This window comes from Anser anser, assembly GCF_964211835.1.
Source record: "Anser anser genome assembly, chromosome: 22".
NCBI classification, from domain to species: domain Eukaryota; kingdom Metazoa; phylum Chordata; class Aves; order Anseriformes; family Anatidae; genus Anser; species Anser anser.
The window spans coordinates 2,118,363-2,142,056 of NC_139743.1; the positions used below are offsets into that span (position 1 = coordinate 2,118,363).

At 49.4% G+C, this 23,694-nt stretch overlaps 1 protein-coding gene across 4 annotated transcripts; it reads right to left on the minus strand.

Moving 5' to 3' along the window:
* Positions 1-2,167: 2,167 nt before the first annotated feature.
* C2CD2L (C2CD2 like) lies at positions 2,168-23,573 on the minus strand. 4 transcript variants are annotated; one of them, XM_083808249.1, is made up of 15 exons: positions 23,435-23,573; positions 22,063-22,194; positions 17,948-18,043; positions 17,429-17,548; positions 15,322-15,432; positions 14,376-14,492; positions 13,794-13,911; positions 13,507-13,630; positions 12,909-12,973; positions 12,188-12,315; positions 11,724-11,895; positions 10,933-11,034; positions 10,185-10,318; positions 9,428-9,710; positions 2,168-7,952 (listed from the first exon to the last, which is right to left on the minus strand). In XM_083808249.1, exons 3-15 carry the CDS (start codon positions 17,948-17,950, stop codon positions 7,735-7,737), a joined length of 1,695 nt encoding a protein of 564 aa, XP_083664375.1. In that variant the 5' UTR covers positions 17,951-18,043; positions 22,063-22,194; positions 23,435-23,573; the 3' UTR covers positions 2,168-7,734. The 4 variants fall into 4 exon arrangements, with proteins under 4 accessions (XP_083664375.1, XP_083664376.1, XP_083664373.1 ...); XM_083808250.1 differs by lacking the exon at positions 23,435-23,573 and adding an exon at positions 23,014-23,149; XM_083808247.1 differs by lacking the exons at positions 22,063-22,194; positions 23,435-23,573 and adding an exon at positions 21,421-21,849.
* Between the last annotated feature and the right edge of the window lie 121 nt (positions 23,574-23,694).

Below are 23,694 nucleotides of genomic sequence, written 5' to 3' on the forward strand. Positions count from 1 at the left end.
ATAACTGCTCCATCTGTTCATCGCTCACCTTGCCAGAGGCAGCTCTGGGTGGGACGTCCCAGGTTGTACGCTGTGTTTCAGCTTTAACAAATGAAAACATAGAAGGTAATCGTTCAGCTGACAGCATTAGCACCCATCCCTCAACAACATAAAATTAAATACGGGGCCACTTATCATTTCAAAACAGCAGTCCACTTGCCTCTGTACCTGGAAGTTAGATCCAAGCTCGAAAGGAACGGCCACCATCACCCATGCCACCTGGGAGTACTAAAGGACAAAATAACCACCGTGTTCGCAAGCAACCACCTGCCACGCTGCTCCTTTATCCCAATCAGCCTCACCTCAGACCCTCTGAGGGAAACACCTGAACGTCTTCCCTTCGCTTCGGATAAGGGATGACCAGGCTGACAACACTCTCACCTTAACCCTAACCCAAACCCTAACCCCTAACCCTAATCCCTTTACCCCTAAATCTAACGCTAATCGTAACCCTCACCCCTAACCCGGGCGCCACCGCGCTAGCGCGTCGCTCAGCCTGCAGTACCGCCTTTTCGCCAGAGGGCGGCGGCAGAGGGCGTCTGGGCTCTACCGCTCACGCGCAGCTCCCGACAGCCTGCAGTTCCGCCTTTCGGCCAGAGGTGGCGGCAGAGAGCGCCCGGGCGCCGTTGCGCATGCGCTTCGCCGCTCAGCCTGCTGTATTTATTTCTGGCCAGCAGGTGGCGGCAGAGGGCGCTATTGCGCCGCACCAGCGCACGAGCCGAGCCGCTGCGCCTGCAGTACCGCTTTTTCGCCAGCAGATGGCGGCAGGGGGCGCTACCGCGCTCGTCCCGAGGGCGGCAGGCACGGCTTCCCAAACCGTCTCCCGGAAAACCACAAATGAAAACGGCAGAAAAATGCACCGCACGCCGTCTCGGGGAGGAAATGACCGCCCTGAGCAACGTGCCGCTCCCGTCTGGGAAGCTGAGCGGCGGCAACGTGAACAACTGCATTTTTTAATAGGACAAAAAAGGCCGGGAGATAATAATAACGAACCCAACGTGGCCAACGGGAAGCTCAGAGCCCAACGACCACAACTCCCGGCATTCTGCGGGACAAGACGCTGCAGGCGGCCTGACACCGCGGACACGGCGGAGCCAGCGCCGGGCTTCCCGGCCCGGCGCCCGCAGACCCGCGCCTGCCCCGCAGTGCCGCCCCCGTCCCAGGGCTTTCCCTCCGCCAGCCGCTCCGCCTGCAGTACCAACACGTCGCCAGCAGACGGCGGCAGAGGGGCGTCGCGGAGCCAGGAGCGCGTCCGCGTCACCGCCCCGCCTGCAGTACCACTCTCTGGCCAGGAGGTGGCGGCAGAGGGCGCCACCGCTCCCGTGCCAAGAACGGCAGGTTTCGCAAAGCCTTTTGTCTTTAACGGAAGCAGCGGGAAACGTGTGGAAAGCCACACGTGAAAACGGCAGAAAAATGCACCCCGCGCCGTCTCGGGGAGGAAATGACTGTCCGGAGCAATGTGCCGCTCTTGGCATGGAAGCCGAGCGGCTACGCGGAACTACACTTCCCGGCATGCCCCGGAAACCAACGTGACCGACGGGAGGCCCGGAGTCCAAAGACCACAACTCCCGGCATGCTGCGGGGCACGACGCTCTCGGCCGCTGACTCCGCAGAAGTCCCGGAGCCCTCAGAGCCCTCCCAGAGCGGCTGCGCCCCCCGCCCCCCGCTCCGTTCCCACCCCTCCCCCCCCCACACCCCCTCCCCGGGGGGAGCGCCCCGTCCCCCCCTCGCCATTCCTCCATCCGGGGGGAACAGTGACCGCCTGGAGCCAGAGGCTGCAGGGTGAAGATGGAGGGGGGGGGGAAAAAAAAGGGAAAAGGGAAAAGGCTGCAAGAAGAGAGGGGGGAGAGAGGGCCAGCCAGCCACCCAGAGGGCTAGAGAGAATCAACAAGAGAAGGAGAAGTACAGCGAGATTAAGAGAGAGAAAACAGGAAGAGCCAAAACGTACATCACTTGCTGAAGGCTTGCAGACTGTAAACTCATGTGTCTGGTTTCAGCAAAAAGGGCTGTTCAGAGGTGACAATCTTACAAAACAGGGCTGCAGATCCACTGCTGCTCCGGACTTCTACAATGATCAATGGCCCACACCCAACACTTCAGCAGCTGTGAAGTAAGACTCGTGATCAAGTTTTCATTTCCATGTGTTTTAATAAGTTAACAGGTTCAGCCATTACACAGCAATGGAATTCTTCAACATTTACAAAGGTGCAAGAACTTCATTCATTTACTCTGAATTAAGTCATTTTATTTTCATCTCTTAAGTAACTACACAGTTCCTATTTGTTTTCCTTTAAACAATCTGGGGTTAAAATAAGCCACCCAGAAAGAAGGTATTAAAGTACAAAAAAAAAAAAAGCACACAAAAGGAGGGGTGCTAATTCAGATTCAGCATGGGTATTTGGTCCAGTACCTCTACAAGCAAGGACAGGTGGTACGGAGCAGTTACGCTTGTAGAAAGAGCTGTGATTCTTACACGTAGACAAAAAGACCTTTTCCAGAAGTTTGACCACCAACAGAACTGTTACTCTACCATTACACTCACCATGAACTAGGGGCAGGGAAGGGAGAACAAGGCAAAAGACTCCAGAACACGCAAATACCATCCACCCAACAGTCAAGCATCTCACCAGCTACCCAGTAACAACCTCTCTATAGGATTAGCAAACAGGAAACGAGAGTAGCTGTCACATGAAGCAGCATCTCTAAAAACAAATCTAAAAATAAAACAACACTTTTTAGCATACACACTGACATACACGCAGATCTAGTGTAGAAACAGGACGTGCCTCTTACACTCACATCGGTTTGAAGTTTTCATGACACTCCCCTCCCCTGAACTGCTTTCCAACTAGCTGGAAAGAGTCTCCACCCTCTCTCCCCCACTTCAGCCAAATCTGCCTAAAAACCCATCCTCAACTACAGAAGCATTTTGAGGGCATTCACAGGTGCAGTATCTAGATTGCCTTTCTCAAGTTGACCTCTGGGGAGGTATATCAGGGTTAGAAATATTTCGTGGATACCACAGAGGCTCCTAAGGCCATTCTCCCGGCCCACTGATTGACCCTGTCCATTCACTTTGCAGTGTGATCGGTATTCACAGAGAACACACTGTTCACAAGTACATGCAAACACATATGCATGTATACAATCCCTCTACCTTTGGATTGTACATGCTTTGAACCTCCTCTCCAAGTCACAGAACCATAGAATGTTTTAGACTGGAAGGGATCTTAAAGATCATCTAATTCCAACCCTATCACCTGACAAAGAGTCCCTGTCCTACCAGGCTTCAGTCAAGTTCCACCACATTAAAGCCTACAGCACGCCCCCCACCCCGAAACGAGGTTTTGCAGTCCCCTTCATTCACATGAATGTTTTTTCTTACTTTAAGAGGCTACAGAATCACAGAATACCCTTTGCAGGCAGATGCTAAGGGCTTTTCAACAGGAAGGTTCTTAAAAGCCTTACCAAAACAGGGGGAAAGGGTGTGTCCAGACAACTATAGTTACAAGCATACAGCTAGAGCAATCTGTTTTTTTTTTTTTCAAAGAAGTGAAAATACACGGCATATGTAAATCCTAACTCTGTTCAGCTAAAACACCAGGAAGAAGAAAAAAAAAAGTATACTTTGGCTTTATTTAACAGTCACTCTTTCTACTTGCGTAGCCAGCAATGAAACGTTGCATTTGGAATATAGGCCCACATAGGTAGGCTGAACTCTTTCAGAAGCATCTCTTTGTTCAAGTCCACCGCTCTGACACTCCTCTTCTCCCACATATTTGGTCAAGGATCAATTTCATGAGGTGCAAATATTGAGCCTGCCCTTAAGACAGCAATGGCAGATCTTTTGAGTCCAAAAAGTTAGATGGCAGCCCATGCTGCACACTGTTGTTACTCTGGGGTCCCAGTCATTATGAAATACCACAGACCCTGCAATGGCACCAAGGCGAGGGCATGAGTACCCACAAGAAGTTAAACAGGGAAAAGCTGATTTCAAACACCATTTCTTTTGTTTTAAAGCAAAAAGCACAAGCAGTGACTAAATACAAACAGATTTTTTATACATCAGTTTTATGAGTGAAAACTCCATGGGACCTTCTCTACAGTTTCTGGAGACCAGAGACTTCCATGACCTTCCCTTTCCTTTTGAGAAAGTTAGGATATTTAGGATAAAAGAATCGTTTCTCAGGCCAATAATCACACCTCCCCCACAAGGTGGATTTGTTACCATTCTTGGCTGCAGTAAGTCAGGAGATTCGCACATGCTCACATAGCCAGGACTACAAAAAAAACAGACACTTAATACTTTGGAAGACAAAACTAACCTTGCACGAGAGAAACGAAATCATGTACAGATATGAAGGATGGATGCGTTAACTCAGTAACATACCAAAAGTAAAATACTCCAAGTGCACACAGTTGTGCCATTCTCCCTTGCCCCACTGTCCTTCAAACACCAGCTTACCCAAATACTCTGAAAAAAATATTCTGCACTCAGAGAAGATTTTGTAGGAAATCAAAGGCTACAATATCAGTCCTACACCGTAGAACTTTGAGGAGCAATGATGTGGCAGAAAGAAAACATAAGCAGATGCAGGAATTAATGTTTGGGGATATACTGCATCTGAACTTGACAATAACCCTTTCCGTTGCAAGCCAGATATCTAGCCAGATACAAACTTTCATATCCAATATACTGCCCGTGATAAAGAGCGCCACCAAAAATTCAAGGGAGAATACACAATCACTATTGTGCACCCTGTGTGCCATTCATTCCATGGACAACAGTGCAGGATAGTCCCAATATTTCTGACAGGTCAAAGCTCAAAATCAAAAATAGTAATTCCATTGCCACTCATTAGCAGCCATATCCTGGAGCCCACAAAGTGGGAACAAGTTCAGTAAGGCCCATGGATTTATTCCAGGAATTGCCCATTTTATGCAGCTAGAAAAAAATCCTCAGTCCCCTTAGGATGGTGAGGAACTCTAGTTTTGGCTTTACTTCGAGCTTTCCTATCGCCTCCTTCCTGCAAGGTAGAGCAAACTATTCTAGTTAAAAACTAGCTAAGCGTTTACCAGAGGAGAACCTCACTGACATTTTCCAGTAACCCATGCCAAGAAAGGCAGCACTTGCTATCCCTCACAGCCCTTCTTACACACACAAGTCCCAAATTCACATTCCAGAAGTACAGGTGGGAGCCCTGGGCATTTGCCAGCAGCAACTCCATGCCAAGGTAGCTCACACTGCTCGTGGTTTTAAAGAACATGTGAATATTAAAATAGACTCACAGAAGGTCCAATTATAAATCTGTAACTGAAAAGCTGCTGGCTCTTCCTAAAGTTCCCTTCAGTTCAAACAGCCATTTCTAATGCAAGGTTTCACAGCCAGCCCACTAGAGAAGTGGTGCTGTCTAGGCTCAGCCAGCACATTTAAGAAAGAACAACAACAAAAAACAGAGTGTCAAGTAATGTGAGTGACAGAGCGATGGTGCAAGAGAGAACACCAAACTGTAACCAAACCCTGAGGCTCTGGGAACAAGGCCACACCTGTGAATGACAGTGCCACAGATGACTCCCCAGCCAACCTGGAGAAGGAAGGCTACAACAAACCAGCAGCTGGATCACTAGAGGCCAGCCACAGACTGCCAACTTCCAGAAGTGGTACAGCAGGAACTATTTACTTGCATCAAGGAAAATGATTTTTGGTGAGAAAGGGCAAGCACTCTGACATCCGTAGTGCACAATGCAGCTCGCTACTAAAGACATAAGGGTCTAGCCACAGTACCATACTGACAAGTAAAGAAACAAAGGATAAACTATATGAAAGAGCTTGGGGATAACAGAAAGACTTCCAAACCAGATGAAATAGATGGAGAAGTTCCTGGTCAGCCAGCTAGAACAGTCCTATTTACCTGGCATGTCCAACCTTGTAGGGAACATACAGTTTCAGAATGAGAATCCTTGCTTCTTTTGACATACATCAGCAATTTCAATCCAAGCCCCAGGTGACTCTGGCCTTCCCAACTTCCTGATACTTTTGAGATGCACTCTAAAATTCCTGCCTGTAAATTGTTTCACAACGGCATACCAAACACATTCCAGTCTTTGGAAATAGCACATGGCCTTATCAGTAACCCAGGATTTGTCCTTCTGAATAACACAATGCATTGTATCACGAACAATTACAGAGTACTACTATTTTTCCAATTGGGTTGCATCTTAAATGAACTATAGCAACAGCCCCCACGTCAGGAGGTATTTTAACAGGAGAGCAGAGCTAAAGAACCCAGCCAGCCTTACATGATCTCTCCACCAAATTTCTTTTCCTCCCCTTTGACCCATTTCCCTATCTCTACAGCTCTACAGAAGAGCAAGAGCTTCCATTCAAACAATCTGCTTTAACAATTAATACACATTTTTCTAAGGTGTGATGTTACACTCATCCAAACAGGGCCTCTTGGGATATTCACAATGCACATATTTCAAGAGACTGGAAAAACATTCGTTTAGAAGGGCAGTTTCCTCCTGTGCAAGCAGCTGATTTTTCCCCCCATGCAGCTCTCCCTCAAAAAACACCCACTGCAGAAGGGCCCACACTTTAAACATAGAGGATAACATTTTCTAGAAGAAGGTTAGTTCACATGCCATCAAGAAAGGCTCTTTCTACTACACGAAATGCCTTTCATCAGTGAAAACATGTAAGCTCCTCACTCATTACACCACACAGCCTCAGGTTCCACATCACACTGCCCTTTCGCTAGCATTGCCACGTTCCTCACTATTCATCCCCAGCACGTCCGTCACTGGAGTTAGAACTGCTAAAGAGAACTACAGAACTGGACCATAGCCTCCGTTTCCCCAGTGCCCTACCAGAGATGGCCCTAACCACCTACAAGGAAAACAGTTCCACTTGTACAGGAAGATGGCTGGTACAAATATGTAGCATGGCCCCTTCCCCACTCCAGAACATAGATAAAGAAGCACCAAAAGCAGCAAACAGATGTTCTTGCAAGGACTTGGTCTTCTACAAAAACTCATCTAGCGGTTAAGGTTTTCTCCTTCTTAGAGACTCCTTTCTTCATCAGTATAGCACAGAAAAAAGGCACCCTCCACACCTTCTGAAACGGAGACCATTCCAACAGCCGATCTGGGTGGGGAACAGCAGCTTGTTCTGCTCACAGCACATAGCCCAGGAATGCACACACCATCCCACACCACACCTCAGTCACGTTACAGCCTCTGCATCGAGCAGGAGCAACAACAGAATGGCCAGCAACTGCACCATCCTCTCTCAAGAGCAGAATGGAGCAAGGTTACATACCGCAGCTCTTGAAAATGCAGGTAACTTGGCAGTTTCTCAGTTTTTAACTCTGAGGCTGTCACTTGAAAGGTCCCAGGAAGCACCTAGTGAAGCTGGACAGCTATACAGAGTCACTTCTGCAGCTCCTGGGAACCCCAAGGGGATTAGCATGCCTGCTGGATTTTTTTGGGGAGAGCATAACAGTCAGAGAAGGCTGTGCAGTCTCAGCCCTGGGTACACTACCTTTGCTCCCCAAACAGTGTAAAGCACTGGGGTGTCTTCCCTCCGCCAAGGTTGGAAGGAACTGGACTGCAGAACTCAGATACCACGGAGTGGGAAGACAAAAGACTAAAACAGGATTTCTGTATAATCTTTCCAACCAGCATCTCCGTCCTTCAGTTCTCACCTGTTGTGCTGTCGTTAGCTTTAGGTTTGGATTTAGACTTGAAGGAGAAGCGTTTGATGAGGCGGTGGGAGAAGCTGCCGGCTTTCTTCTTGCTGGCAGAACTAGTGGTGACATTGGACAAGTCATCATGTGACTGGCTCAGGCCGGCTTCCTTCTGCTTGGTCTTTCTCCTGAAGATGAGCTTCGTACCACTCCGAAGAAAGCTAACTGCAAAGACAGAAAAGGAGATGGAAACCACAATGGTATCCTGCCCTGGCAAGTCTCAGGGGCAACAAACACACCATGTCATTTGGCCACTCTCATACAAGAGGCAGGAGACCTCTTTTGGCCTGAGCAGCAAAAGCACACAGCAGCTCAGCGAATCTCAGCTCCCAACCTCAAGGCAAAGTCTACATTCAGGGCAGACTGCAATACCCACAAGCTGTTTCACTAAACACTGGCACGTGTCCTGTACGTAAACGTCCTTTTATGCAGCAACATCCTCACTTTAGCAGAGTCATGGAGAATTGCAACTTAAAAGGTAAAATTGGTGTGAATGGAAAATGAGTGGGAATGTCACAGTGTGGAGACACCAGCAGGAACACACAACAGGGAAAAGGCATCTCAGACTACACTGTCTCAAGAGCATCCAGATTAGCTGGTCATCAAGCCCTCAGCACAGCTGCCTGTACTTTCACAAGCTGTCCAAATCTGGAGAAAAATAACAGTGATGGCTCCAGGTGATAAACCGAGGCAGGACAGGATGGAGATGCTGATCACTGTCAGCACCAAAAGGGTACAAAAATGCATATCCAAACCTGCACATTATTCAATGCTACAGCAGCATTTCCTACAAAAAAGGGGTTTTGTTTTTCTTCTTCCTTCTTTTCCCTGCCCACCATGTCTCTCGTGAATCTGGGCCAGATACTTTTTCACCCACTGACACGCAAACAAAGGATCAACACAGTTCAAACTGTAACAAGGTACAACACACACACACCCCTTCCCCCCCCACCCCCCAAAACAAAAAAAAAAAACAAAAAAAAAACCCTCCCCCACTCTCATTCTGAGAAATTGAGATTTGGTGCTCACTTTTGTTTAGTAGCTAGCTGTAACTATAACAGCTTCAAGCAAACAAATGCAAGGCATGCAGTCTGCCTAACTGATGCAACCCTAGAAACTCCAAAAAAACATCTCAGTCAGGGCAGACCTGCCCCACAATTTAAAATCAGGGAGTCTGTGCAGACACCCTATGGTATCAGAAGAGCTAGCTACTTTGATGCTAATGGAGAAACAGGGAAGGCATCGAGGTCCACACAATCTGCTATTGGGCAGCCTCTGTTTCTGTGCCATAGCAGCATCAGAATTCGGAGGAGGAATCACTATTTACAGACATGGGTCTGACGTGCAAACAAGGGGGTCAAAACAGGGTCTTGGGAACATGCAAGCTACAAAGGGCTTCCATCTAAGACAGCACACAAACCATAAAGCCTACAGGAACCGGGTAACTGCATAAAGGTGTTTGAAACCAATTCAGCAGGGAACATAGAAGATATGTGGGCTCTTCCAGGGCTCCACTGGAAGCCACTCTTCACCGCCCCAAAAGCAGGCTGCAGACCCTTAACTCAGGGCAGGGAACTCAGCTGTCACTTTGTCCTCAGGCACAAGCTGACATTAGCTACTGTACGATAGTTCAACCTCACCTTTGTGATCTTTCAAGCTCCTGGTCTCAAGGGCTCCTGTGGAGCCAGTTTCAGATTCAACATCTTCCATGGATGGTCTTTCAGAGATGTCTGATCGCGTTGTCTCATCCAGCTCCTGACTGGCCCCTTGTCCTGATGGCGACGCTTCCAGCAGCTGTGACGATTCAGTAGAATCCTGCATCTGGTCACCTGCACTCACCGCCCCAGAAGCCCCGTACACTGTGGCCTCCATGGATGCAGCATAACCCAGAGAAAGTGCCATTTCATCTTGAGCAATAGGTACCTGGAGGGGGTTAAAAAGTCAGACAGGAAGGCAGGGTCTAAAGGATTGCATTTGTCTCCAATCCTGCTCATCAGTGCTAAGAAAGCACAGATGTGCAGCGGTCACTTTTTGCTGAAACATACTGGAAGATATCTGATTCCATGGCATTTTGCAGCACTTCCCTCTCTCACATAGGAAAGTCCCAGGATAACTCCTTACATTTTCCATGAGGTTCCCAAATGACTAATGCAAAAGCTTCCCTTTCTGCTGCCAGTGCTTTGTGAACTTCCATTGGCAGCTGCCCTGCAGACTGCTGAGGTACCTTTGACGGGAAGCAGCGACAAAATACAAGGATGCAGCAAAAAGGCTCTGCTGAGCAAGTCCTCTGTGCTGGTACTTTTCCACACCATTCCCTACAGAATAGGGTGGTTTTACACAGACATCCATAGAAATAGCCTCCCAGACAGGAAATGGAGCCCCCTAACTGCCAGAGACCTTGGAAACTCCCGAGATGATCAGCGTGCTACGTTTTGTTGGGGTCTTCTTTGCGGGCTTGTTATTTGTCTCAGTTAGCTGCCTGATTGCCGTCTCAGCCACCGGATCCAAGCCATTAGGCATCTGGCTGTCCCCTGAGCAACAAGAAAGATACCAACACTTGAAGTAGCATCCTTCAGCACAGGGAAGAGGTTACTTGCTGACCATGATGCTTTTAACAGGCAACTATGTGTAAGTGAAGGTAGAGAACAGTATTTATTACAGACTTGCCCAAACAAACTAAAAGAAGAATGCTCTGTAGAGCTCTCAAGTCTTTCAGGCACCTATAAAGTTTGAAGTTCCTAAAGGCATATCATTAAAATACCATTCCCACCTCCCACTTAAGAAAGATTTCCAGAGACTCCCAGGAGGTCTCACAGCCTCAGCCACAAAGCATCCAAGGAGCTGCAGCATTCTATTTCAGAGACAAACAGAGATGCCAAGTACAATATGACCAAATCTCATTGGCTCCAGATAACTTAGGGATGTTCTTGTCAAGCAAGGAAACACTCATAATCATGAACCAGAGAGCCACGGTGGAATTTCTTTTACCTGCCCTCCCCCTTACCCTCTTCACTCAATCACTCGGACTTACTCTTCTGCAGCAAGTGCAGATGAGTTCAGTGACCCACATTCAGACAGACACTCTTCAAGAAAGGCTAAGGAACATCATCGCTCCAGTAGGAACTTCTGACTTGCAAGCACTTACTGCTACTGCTGGGCAAAAGGCTGCGAGGACAGCTGCTCTCCAAAAGAACCGTTGTCTTTTTTTCAGTCACTTCCACCTTGGACGGTGATCTTGAGGGTGAATCTTCATGGTGAAAGACAGGCAGAGACAACAGTAAGTGGAGATGAAGTTTAGGCAACTTCATCACCGTATTGTGCCCCATCCCTCCCCCCCACCCCCCGCAGAGTGCCTGCAGAGTCTGCTGCCATGAGGCTTTGCAGCACTGAAGTTGCAAGAAGCCTATTGGAACAAGACATGCGAAGCAGCCCTGTCACGAGGCCCTGTTTGTGCTGTTTCCCAGCCCTGCCTCACAAAATATCCAGCACCACATTAACCAAGACATCAGACAGACACTGAGCAGCACCAACCACTGGCAAGCAAGGTCAACATGTTTTCAAGCCTGCGATCAGTACATAGAGCATAATTTATTTAGCAGTTATGTAGGCAGAAGTTATGCAACACCAGTATACACAGATGAGTCCTGCCACCAAAAGATGTCAGAGAGGCTTGTCCCTCTCACAACTCTCCCCAGCTGGGCTACATCAATTCCCTCCCTCAAGGCTACATACTAGTCTCCAGACAGCCACAAGACATTAGTAACTCAGAAGCCAAAAGCACCACCCACCCATCCAATACTTAAGGTGCAAGTCCACAACAACCACAACATACAATGGCTAAACAGTTTTACTGCTGCCTGCGTAAACAAACTCAGGAATATACCCCACCCCACCCCACCCCACCTTTACAAGACTCCTGTGTTAGGGCAGCCTCACCCAGCTTGCAGTCGGCCTTGGGCCGGGACTGAATTGTGGTGACAGTAGTCACGATCGTGCCATCAGGCATGATGGTCCGGTCCATCTCCACCTTCTTGGTGGGGGTGACGCTGGTACGCAGAGATGTGGCGTGCTGAGCATTTAGAGATGTAGAAGAATCCTGGTATAGCAGCTACAAAGGGTAAGACACAGCTCAGAAGGGGCTCTCCTCCTCTCAGAAGTAAAGGCAGGCGATACGGATGACAAAAGCTACCCCTCCGGGCACCAAGGAGCCATTCTCACTACAATGTCAGCCAAACAGAGGAAAGCTCAGGGACTAAGGGCAAGGTGATACACCTCCTCAGCCTAGGTGTCTGTTGGTCCCCTGCAACAAGCGCAGGCCTAGTAATGCTGATTTCCAGCTAGAGCCTCGCATTACAAATATTTCCAGATCATGCATTCACAGAGCTTGGTTGCCTGCTCACCTCCAGTATAACGGTAGCTTCAGCAGCCAGTGACTGCCCAGCTCCAGGGGCCAGAGAGCAGATCTGTCTCCCAGATGGCCGTTTGCTCAAAGGATCAAGCAAAAGAGTAGTATGTGCCAGCAGCACATCTGCAAGAGGGAAGAGGAGAAAAAAAAAAAAAACACCACACAACTTCAGCACCTCAGACCTCTCACAAGCTCCCTGTGCTTTTGGAAAGTGGTCCCACAGGCCAACAAATCAGATCCCCTTGGCTCCAGTAGCTCCCAGATTCAGCAGAGGAGGCTATGCTTTGCACAAATTAACCACATTAAAGAACCTGGGCTTTTGTGGCCTCCTTCAAAAATGGGTGCTGTAATTAGTCCCTAGCTGACTAAAAATCACAAGACTTAAGAGCCCTTTGCATTGTTCTTCCAATACCTGGGGGCAAATATCTGCATCCCTCTCACTGCTTCTAGGTTAGAAAGTGCAGGCCATGGGAACCTCCCAGGTACCAAAAAGGTCACTAAGAGCCTTTAACTAAGAACAACAGACTTGAGAGTTACTTCACGCAGTCAAAGACTCACAAAATGTTGGATACAAAAACCCGTGCAGATATCAGATATAATCCTGCTCATAATACATCATAACTACAAAGAAGATCCACAGGCTCAAATCACAGCAAGTCCCTTAGGCCTGTTTGTCACCTTGTCTTAGAATCCATTTTATGGCTTCCTGTACTTACCTTCACCTCTGCCACTGTTCCCCAGCACCTGTAGCTTCAGCTCCTTACTTCTAGGTCCCAACTCACTGTTGAAACAGAAATAGATAGGCTGCTATTAGGCAGTCTTTGCAAAATTACCACAGAGTAAACACAACTATTATATATTTTCCCTTCCACAAATCTCACAACCCTCATCATCTTTCCAAAGCTCCTGTAAGTGTGTATTATTTTGGAGGACACAATAAGGGGCAGCAAGCAAGAAGAGGAAAACTCAATTTATGTCCCATGCAGGGCTGCGTAGGCTGTCAGGGCAAGTTAAGATGGCAATCTGTCTGGAAGGCAGATAACTCCAGGGCAGGCCTCATGCTCCCACATTCCCCTTGATCAGCACTTCTGTCCATCCAGTTAAAACACACACTATTCAGGGAAGCAGGAAATAATATGTACATGAGTTGGGGCTGATCACTGGAACTCACAGACCAGCACAGACACAAGCCACCCTACTATACAGACATCACCTCCACACCACCTGCATCAGGTACTGCAGAGTGGTAATGACACCCAGAGACTACGCCAGTCTGCCTCCACTGCAACAACCAATAGACCAGCAGGCACTTACAGAACGAGCTCCTCATTCCACTCCATCTCTGCAGCAGTGCCGGCACTACCAGCTGTCACTGGCCTCATCCATTTCTGCTGTGGGGGACTGTCTAGCTCTACGACACAGCATATCTCCTCAACTCCTGCAACAGAGAAAGCGAGTACATGTGTACCTGTCAACACAAGGCAGAGTTTAGTGGACATGTGTGCATATGTCCATTCAAAGCCACACAAAACATCCACGCACTCTAACCTCACCATTTCTGCACTTCCCCTGCTTCAGATGAACCATGTTTTCAGGCTTACCTCCCTTTTCCTGGGAGCCCAAGTTCAGCACATGAAGATTCCGTAGTAAAAGCTTTGAACCTAGAGGGCCTGCTACTACACCGGATGGGGAATCTCGAGTCAATTTACTGCTGGATACCTGAGGAATGATGAGAGAAAGACCGACACCTTTGCCATTCTCTTGTCAGCAAACAGTGGTAAGACACGCGGCATTTGTGCTTGCACCTCCCAAGTGCTCCTCATGGGAATACCCACAAAGCCATCCAGAGATGCTGCAGGCCCCCCAAGCTACAAACCTCCAGTTAGCCCCCATCTTACTTAAGATATGAAATTTAAGGCAGACAGGAAAAGAGACAGACAGAATGAGCTTGCTGGCTACTAGAAGGGGAACTGAAGATGACCGTACTGCTGAAGGTCTGTCCCACTCTAATTCTCCCTGCTTCCCATGCCACAATACCCCAGTTCCTATGACAGCACAGCCAGGGATGTGGCTGTTGCTCAGAAGTGAGACTTAGCCCTTGGATTCCTGCCTAAGTCTCAGCCCTCAGAAGCACCCCAGTGCACAGCATTCAAGGCATGAATATCGCAAGAAGAGAGTCTTACCGCACCAGTTCCTGCGGTGCAGGCTTTCAGATGTACCATCAAGGCTGGCTGCGTGCTGACAATGGTATCCTCGATCAGATCCTTTATGGTAGACAGACCCACACTCCCGTCATTCTTCTCTCCACAAATCAAAAGGAAACACACAAATGTCATAATGAGGCAGATACATTTTCTCCTTATACAGGTACAACTGCCTCTCAAGCCTCTACACAGCCTTTCTCCCAGTAATACCCTCCTATATACTCTTCCTCTATCCTGTATGCCTCCTCCTCAGTGCTTAAGCTTTGCTGTAATAGCTGCAGGCAAGTATAACCTGCATGAACTGCATGAACCAAACTGACCTTTTACATCTGTAGTCCATCTATTACAAATTTTGACAATAAAGCCTTCAGAGTTTGCCACATCATCACTGCCTCATGAAATGGTACTACCACACCTTCACAAGAACAGCTAAATTCCTACATTTACACAATATAAGGCAACAAGTGTGTCAATAAAACTAACAAACAGAACTGTTTGGGGCACAGAAGTGCAAGCACATCGGTGTTCAGCTCATCAAGTCACTAATACCTATAGCTTCTGCACACTTTACAACTCCAAAAAAAATACCCCAGCTCGTTTTGCAGCCACACATTTGGCAAAAACAGCGGGAGATCCTACAAAGACTGAAAGCCTTTTTTGCTACACAGACTCTATTCAGAGTTCAGATGTAAAGAGGAATTCGGTAAACAGGCATCATTACTGCTTCAGCTCTCTTAAGGATAAACTCTTAACATAGCTGAGCTAGTATTGATTCCAGGGTGAAAGAATCCCCTCCTTGCCACAGAAGGGCCACAACACTGAGCTGTCAAACTCTCTCCTTTGCAGCAGCCTTCTTCCTGTCTGCACACTGTTTCCACCCCTCCTGCCCTTCCTCTGCTTGAGTCCAGCTTCCCCGTTTGCTTACCTCACGAGGTTGAAATCTTGGAAGAACTGACAGATTCAAGTCTGGTCTGTCCTTGAATGTCCATGACACCAGGAGACCCTCATTCTGTATCTCCTCCAAGTGGATCTCCACCTGACCCGGAACAAATATGCAGTCAGGAACACTCTGTTTTTATCAGGCACTTTCTGCCCTGTTTCAAATTCGTCAACACAAAGGGCCCCACGCCAGTCCGTGCAGCAACTGAAGACAGCAAGTAAGAACGTAGGTGGTCCTGGGCCTCTGAGAGTAACGAAATGCAGAAGTTTCATCACTTCATACTCAGACCCAGCTCTCTCACTGCCTTTGGAAGCCCAGACGCCAGTCAGAGGCGAAAACTATGTTATTTCTCTGGTCAAACACAGAGCCTGCAGGACAATCTGAAAGAGCAAATTGGGTACCAATACAGGATATTTGCTGAGCTACATCTATTAACCACCACCAAACATACGCACAGACATTTGTAAGTCTCTAGGAGACGATCTGTGCCTGAAAACTCATCTAGGTCACCAACAGTCTGCAACAACAAACCAGACTGTACAGCATTCTGTAGTTCAGTTCAGAAGTTCCGCACCCACACAGAATAAAGGCATCATTAATACAGAAACAGAATGACAGAGGAAGAACTCCTGACTCAGCATCTCTAGTAAAAACAGCGTAATGAAATTTAATATAGCTCAAAAATAATTGAAAGACAAGCAACTTTTGAACATTTTTTTAAACACGAACATCTAAGGTCATCTGTTGAAAGCAACAGATCTGGGACACAGTAGTCAAATAACTAACCGACAAGAGGTATACAAAAGAGCCAAGACATTTGGGACAAATGGTACTTGAAGTATTCTGACCAGCAGACATACATTGGCAAAGCCAACCAGAAAGAAACTATGGAGTTAACACCCACTTCACTTTCACAGTTTATTTTCCAGAAAAAGCATCTCTATCTCCAATATTCAGTGCAGAAAAGATGGGAGTGCTGATCGATGCTCGGCTGAACATGAGCCAGCAGTGTGCTCAGGTGGCCAAGAAGGCCAATGGCATCCTGGCTTGTGTCAGAAATAGTGCAGCCAGCAGGACCAGGGAGGTGGCTGTCCCCCTGTACTCAGCCTTTGGTGAGGCCGCACCTTGAGTGCTGTGTTCAGTGTTGTGCCCCTCACTACAAGAAAGACATTGAGGCCCTGGAGCGTGTCCAGAGAAGGGCAACAAAACTGGTGAGGGGTCTTAAGCACAAGTCTTATGAGGACCTGCTAAGGGAGCTGGGGTTGTTTAGTCTGGGGAATAGGAGACTCAGGGGAGACCTTATTGCACTCTACAACTTCCTGAGGGGAGGTTGTGATGAGGAGGGGGTCAGTCTCTTCTCTCAGATAACCACTGCTAGGACTCGAGGAAATGGCCACAAGATGCGCCTGGGGAGATTTAGATTAGGTATCAGGAAAAACTTTTTCTCTCAAAGAGTAGTCAGGAACTAGAACAGCCTGCCCAGAGAGGTGGTAGAGTCACCTCGTGGTGTTCAAGAAGCACCTGGACAAGGTGCTACGAGACATGATTTAGTAGCTTAGTGGGTAGTATTGGTGACAGGAGGATGGTTGGACTAGATGATCTTGTAAGTCCTTTCCAACCTTGTGTTTCTATGATTCTACAAAGATCTGAATAACGAACTTGTGAATGTATTTAGGGGAGTTCCTGACAGGAAAATTATTTCTTACCATGGATTTTTTTCTCCCACACCAGTAACAGGACAAAACAGTATTTGGACATACACACAGGATGTGACTTTCCCTATCCATTGCACTACAAGGGATTTTGAACTCTGGACCTTTGCTTTTTAAAGAAGTGCTTAAAAACTAAGTATAGAACATTGCCACTCCTCGAATCTCTCTGATCCTGGATTTTGCTACAGTGACGTTACACACCCAAGATGTGCAGTATAATGCTCAGTAAACAGGACTCAGCACACTTATCAGGAACATTTGCCTCCCTGCCAAACATTAGCAATGCCTAGATTCTCCTTCTAGAACAAGGCCTCCTTCCTCCATCAGCGTAGGGCTAGGTGAAAGAACAAATTCAATGGCAAACTTTTTACAACCATTACCTGAGCTTGCAGCAGAGACAAAGTGACATGATACGTATCCACAGAAACAGCAGCTGGGGACTGCTGCGTTACAGAGACAGGGAATTTCACGGCTTCTGCAGACAGATGGCAGTAAAGCACCTACAGAGAAAAGAAAGCAATAGGTTTATGTCCTTGGTAATAAGCAGAAGCAAGATGGCAAGACCTATAAAAGCAATAGGTAAGGTTGACCCATTGTGGCAAGGAAACATCAGGCTTACTGTCAGCTCCAGTTCTGTACTGCAGATCTGCCATTTAAGACTCCACACGTGAGGCAATAAGGATGTAACAGTGACAGAAGCTCTCTTCTCTCCACTGCACTACCCTGATATTCAGATTCAGCATCCCTACACCTCAGCTCTACCCGCCCTTGCAGAGCTCACGGATGTACAGCCCCAGAGCTGCAATCTCTATCACACAAGTGTTGGCAGTCTCTGTAGAACATGCCATCAGTCGACAGAGAAACCCCACATGCTATAATTCAGAACAGCAAAGCCTTACCATGCTGCAGTCCGACTGGCCTTTGCACGTCACACAGCTTATATTTGCTGCTGGTGGTAACTGAGGACCCTCTTCAAATGTGATTTGCACTGAACTCTATGAAAATAGAGATCCGTTAGTTCCCGCTGGTCACAGTATCCCAGGCAGTTTCAAAGAAGATAAGCAAGTCTAACACAGGGCCCCGGGGACGTTCTGGTCCATTTCCATGAATGCAACCAGCACGAAGACATCCACGACACAACTCTACCCTCCCTGACTCCTCTCAACACAGACGCCAGGCAGCTCTCCCTGTGACCAAGCCTCTAAACTGAAAGGCTCAATGGAGAAATGGATCGCTCCCCACTGCCAGCTGACAAGCTTTTGGACAACGGGACCACAACTCTTCAACCCCCAGCCTCCACTGCCTCCCCATACCCAGCACTGAAGAAAGGGCGAGGACAGCAAAAATGTAACTATCCCTCACTGTTAACTATCACCCCAGCCTTCACATGCAGGCTAAAGTCCCTTGCAGTCCTGTACTGTCTTGGGCATTTTCTCATTTCATAATAGTTATACCAGCCATTTCCTCTTCTTGCAAGCCTCCTCCACCAGATCTGCATGTTCACCTACCTAGCTCAGTCCAGAGTATCAAATCGGTCCCTTCTCTCCACGACCAGAGGACTTCCCATCTCACCACAGCCTCACCTCGTCAGTACGCTTTCTATTTCAAGAGCACCCAGAACTCCAGTTTCATGCTCACCAGTTCTTTCTTTCATGTGCCGGTCTCCTTCCCCTTTCCCCATTAAGTTATCATCTGAGTAACACATACCTTGCCCATACTTAAGCTCTCCATCCCCAAGAACACTCTGCCAAGCACAGCACCCAGAAAGCTTGCAACAATTCTGTATCAGAACAGGCATCATCTCACTTCTTCTTGGTTTCCTTGCCTCTCTCCTTACAGCTCCTTCTCTCTGCTTGGTCAATCTAATCACAGAACCATCTAGGTTGGAAGAGACCTCCAAGATCACCTAGTCCAACCTTAACTAACTTATCGATAGGGCAGTCTATTCCAATGTCACAGACGACCCCAATACAATCACAGCTCAAACCTGTCAGGGAGGCCAAGACTCCAGAGGACATGCACCTTAAAAGAGGCAAATACGCTCCGCAATGCATTACACTTCACTTCTTGTTACAGGTCCCAGTGAACTCACTCTAGCCAACCCAAGAGCATCCTCTCCCCTCCATTTTCATCAAGCACCAACGCTGGTCACTTAACTGGACACTGTTCACCAGTCCCCATAGACACGAGCGGGGTGGGGGGGGTGTCACTAAGTGTCACTCATGACAGCAGGTTCCCTCAATACAACAAACACTGCGTAAGAACAAACATGCTTTCAGTCACAAAATAAAGAGCTGGCTTTGAGGACTCTAGACCTGCAGGATCCACAGTGTTTCAGCTTACACATAATAAATGAATCAAGCATATCCTGACATTCAGAAGTTTTCCACAATGAAAGGAAGCACCTTTTCAGTATGCAGACCTCAAGTTCAACACTGGACCTGACTATTTGCACAACTAGGGTAAAATGGAGAAGAAAAGGGATGAGAAAAGGGAGGAAGGAAAGCAAAAGAAAGTTATAGCAGCTGACGTTAAACACCAGATCAAGATTCTTATATCTTACCCGACTATCAGGGGCATAGTCTCACAGTGCACAATCTAGTCTTGTTTAATTCCAGACAAAAGAGTCAGTTTCAACAGCCTGCAGCAAGTAGTCCTACAGCAACCTTATACAGTACCACCTTCTCATTCTTCTTGTACCTCATCCTGTAAGATCAAGGACATCATCTAACCAATACTAACTGGGCCATAACTCACCATCACTCCTACCTTCTCTCATAAAAGTCAGGCTTGCAATACAGATGACTTCTGCCTTTGGTCTACTTAAGGGACTGTTTGCTAATAGATTACGAAGAAGGTGTCTGAATTTGTTTCAAGTAGCCAGTAAAAGAAATGGAACACAAACACAACAACAGGGCCAGTCATGTTTTTCCCCTCCACTTCATTAAAATATCTTACCTTACTTTGAAAGGGGCACCTTCTCATTTTCTCTGTATTCAACAACTAAGCGCAAGCAATTAAGAATAAACAAAAATAAAACACAAAGAATCCACGGAGAAGGAGCAGCCAAATTCACAGGAGGCATAGCCTATAGTCTGATAGACACCTCAATCTTTATCCATATGTCTGGCAGATAAACCGCATGTTTGTGAAAAAGTCCCATTTTTTCATGAACTCTTGGGAACAAAATACTTCATCTATTGAAAACCTGCCAGAGGATAAGCTCATCCTAAAACCAATGTAGAAAACTCTGTTCTCTGACACCATCAGAGCCTAGACAACAATATAAACATCTATTTCCCAGTTTCTAATTTTCTAAATACTACTTAGAACTACTACTTACCCAACTAGATCAAAGGCAGAAAAGAGGCCAGATGCCACTGTACTTCTCTGTTAAAAAGCACAATTTCACTTACTACAGGTAGCAATGAATGAGAAACTACGCTAACTTTTCCAAGTCAATCTAACAAGGCAAAAATGGTGACATACATAGAGTGGAAAGAACTTAAGGTGGAAATGCAAAGGCCTGAATGCAATTAAACAAAGTAGCAGTCAATCCGTCAATACCAGTGGCAGTAAGTAATACCTAGTTTTACGGCAGGGTCACTGGTACACCTCAAAACAGGAAGACACAACTTATATAAGACAAAAAAGTTAACATTTGGAAAAGGTCAATTCCCAGATCGATCTGTAACAGGCAGAAAATATAATCTAGAAGGTAAAACCATCAGGCACGTAACAGGTAAGCAATCCTACACAGACAACCCTTTTGCATTCATTCCTGCACAATACTTATAGAAGCTGACTCTATGTATTTTTAATGACAACAAAACTTGCCTTGAGACAAACTACACTTCCACATAGTGGTCAACCGTCTCCCCTTGTAGAAGTTTTTTTTGCCTTTTTTTTGCAGGCAAAAGCCCTTGCCTTGCCAGTAACGTGAGCTCCTGTGAAATTACTTCCTTGTGGAAAGGAAGACCTAAGGTTCAGGCCCCAGACCATTTTAAGCAAAACGTGCTGCCGAACAGCTACTGCTCAAAGTTTGTAAAACCACATTATGCTCACATTTAGTTACGCACCCTATCCCTCAAGTACAGAAGACAGCAACACACAGCAGCCCAAAAGGAGAAGCTGGCACACTGAGTGTTTGCCAGCACATCTCAGCCCAGGCAACAGGGTCCCTGACTGGCAGCCCGTTAACGGAGGTTTCCTCGGAGCCCGAGGACAAAGGGGTCGCAGCCCCGGTCGACCAAAGGCTGAGTACCCTTCCCTGCCTCACGGTGATGACTCCGGCTCCCCCGTCCTCCAGCTCACCGCCAACACGACGCCCGGCCCAGCCAGCCCGGGTCCCACCACCCGCGCCCCGCCGTACCCCGTGCCGGCGCGCCTGGCTGTTGAGGGCTCGCACCCAGGCCCGCTGCCACTGCTCCCGCAGGGACCGGAGGGCGAGCAGCGCAGCGAGCAGCGCCCGGGCCCCGGCCTCCTCCGCCGCTGGCGTCCGCCGCCGCGGCGGCGCCCGCAGGGCCGCCGACCGCCAGTACTGGAGCAGCCAGGCCGCGACGGTGAGCAGCGAGGCGGCGAAGAGCAGCACCAGCGCAGTCCAGCCCGGATCCGGCCCCATGGCGCAGCGCCTCACGGCGGGCCGGGAGGCATGCCGGACGGACCGCCGCCCGGCCCCGGCCCAGCCGCTGCCGCCTCCCAGCAGGCGCAGAGAGGAGAGGAGGAGGAGGGCCGGGCCGGGCCGCGCCGCACCGCCCTTCCCCCAGCCCCGCGGCGCACGTGGGCCAGGCTCGGCCCCCGCCGCTCGCGGCCGCCGCCCGGCCCCAGCGGCGCCCCGCGGCCGCCTGCGCACAACGGCGGCGGGAGGCGGACCCCCCCCGGCCCGGCCCGGCCCGGCCCGCGCACGGCACCGCCGTTCCCGCAGCCAGGCCGTGCTCTTCCGGTGCCGGAGCGCGGCGGAGCGCTCGCCTCCCCGCGGCCCGGCGGGGCAGCCTTCGCTGTAGCATGCAGCTACCTTCTCCGTTCCCTGCCTTCCTCTCTGGTGCCCGCGGGCAGGTTCTTCACCCGGGTCCACACGGCCTTAGCCACCGGCACATCTGTCCAGGCAACCTCGTCGCTGCTGCTGCGAGCCTTCTCTTCTGGCAGCCTGAAAGAGCAAGGCAAATGCGGTCAGGACAATAAGCTCCCTGACAGCCCTTCTGTCTCTTGATTACAAACACCTTTCTCTGAACTGCACTCTTTTTCCACCTGTGCTGACTGACACATTCGCACCAGGCATGCGGCACATCACCCAGCTGGAATCTATTCAGTTACCTGCTCTTAGCTCCAGCCAACCTTACTGTAGAGGGACAGCAACAAACGCTTTCACCTCCTTTTCTCACAAGTCACATTCCATGGGGGCACTTCCCCCATGCTTCCCGCTGCTACATCTGCAGGAAGATCTCTGGCCAACCACTCTCTCTGTGCTGCAGTTTCTTCCCTTGCAGTAACACCTGTCTGCCTCAAAATTTATTTAAGACTCAGCTACAGTTTACCAGCTTTTACATAAATTCAGTAGACAGCAGACCAGAAAATGCCTCTTTCCGTACAGCAGCAGCTGTCAGTCAGCCCAGAAAAAGCCATCAGAAACCATCTCAGGTCACCAGGCTTCTTGTAAACACAGACATAGGGCAAAGGAAAATACTTCTTGCCACTACCAGACTTTATGCCTCTGCTGCGTTTTCACCTCCTGCTCAGCGACTCACATCTGAACACAAATGTCAGTGGGCAGAATCAGGCCTGTCCTGCCTTTCCAACATAAGCATTCACCTGAAGACCAAACACCTGTTATGGGTTTCCTGGCATAGAAAGACCTGGAGTAAATTTTTCCTTTTTATTTTTTTTTATTTTACTTTTTCTCCCCCGGCACTTCAGGAAGTGCCTTGGGCAACAGCCCCGCAGGCCGCTCTCCGTTGCTCGCTCTTACACAGCAAGGCGGTGCCGGGTTCGGAGGCGCTCCCTGGGGAGCCCGTTAACCGCCCCGGGCGGCCGAGCAGCGCGGTGGCGGCCAGGGACAGCGCTGCCCAGAGGCCGCCGGCCGGCGGTCCCCGCCGTCCCTCCCCGCGAGCTCCCTCCGTCCGGCGGCCGCCTCCGACACCACCCCCAGCCCCCGCAGCTCTCCCCTGCGCCGCCGCCCGCCGGGGCCGCGCGCCGCTTCCCCACGCATCGCCGCGAGGCAGCGGCTGTGCCCGGGGAGCCCCGCTGCCGCCGGCGCGCCCCGTCCGCAGCGCGGCCAAGCGCATCGGACCGCCGGGGCTCGCCACAGGCAACGCCGTTGACGGAGCGGCCCCTCGCAGCGCCCCGCCGACGGGGCCGACCCGCCTACCGCGGGGGCAGAAGTGACGTACCTGGCGGCGGAGCCGGGGCGGCGCGCGGCTCGGTAGCGCCGAGCCCGCCATGGCGGTTGCGGGCACTGCGGGAGGAGCCGAGCCGGGTGCCGGCCCCCGCGCGCAGCGCTTCCCTTCTCAGGGGCGCGCGCGGCCCCGCGCGGCCTCCAGCTGCGGGCACAGGCTCCTCCGCGCGCCCTTCGCGTCACCGAAAGCGGCGCCGGCCCCGCTCCCGGCGCCTGAGCGGGGTCCCGCGCCCGCCGGCGGCTCCTGCCAGGGCC

What these genes read in the sequence shown, in the direction of transcription:
- C2CD2L (XM_083808247.1), bottom strand. Translation starts at nt 21,669, where the DNA reads ATGGGGCCGGATCCGGGCTGGACTGCGCTGGTGCTGCTCTTCGCCGCC. An exon ending in GCACCGCAGGAACTGGTGCG is followed by an intron (nt 13,912 to 14,375) that starts GTAAGACTCTCT and finishes ATCATTCCTCAG; the next exon opens with GTATCCAGCAGTAAATTGAC. An exon ending in GGGCTCCCAGGAAAAGGGAG is followed by an intron (nt 13,631 to 13,793) that starts GTAAGCCTGAAA and finishes TCTCTGTTGCAG; the next exon opens with GAGTTGAGGAGATATGCTGT.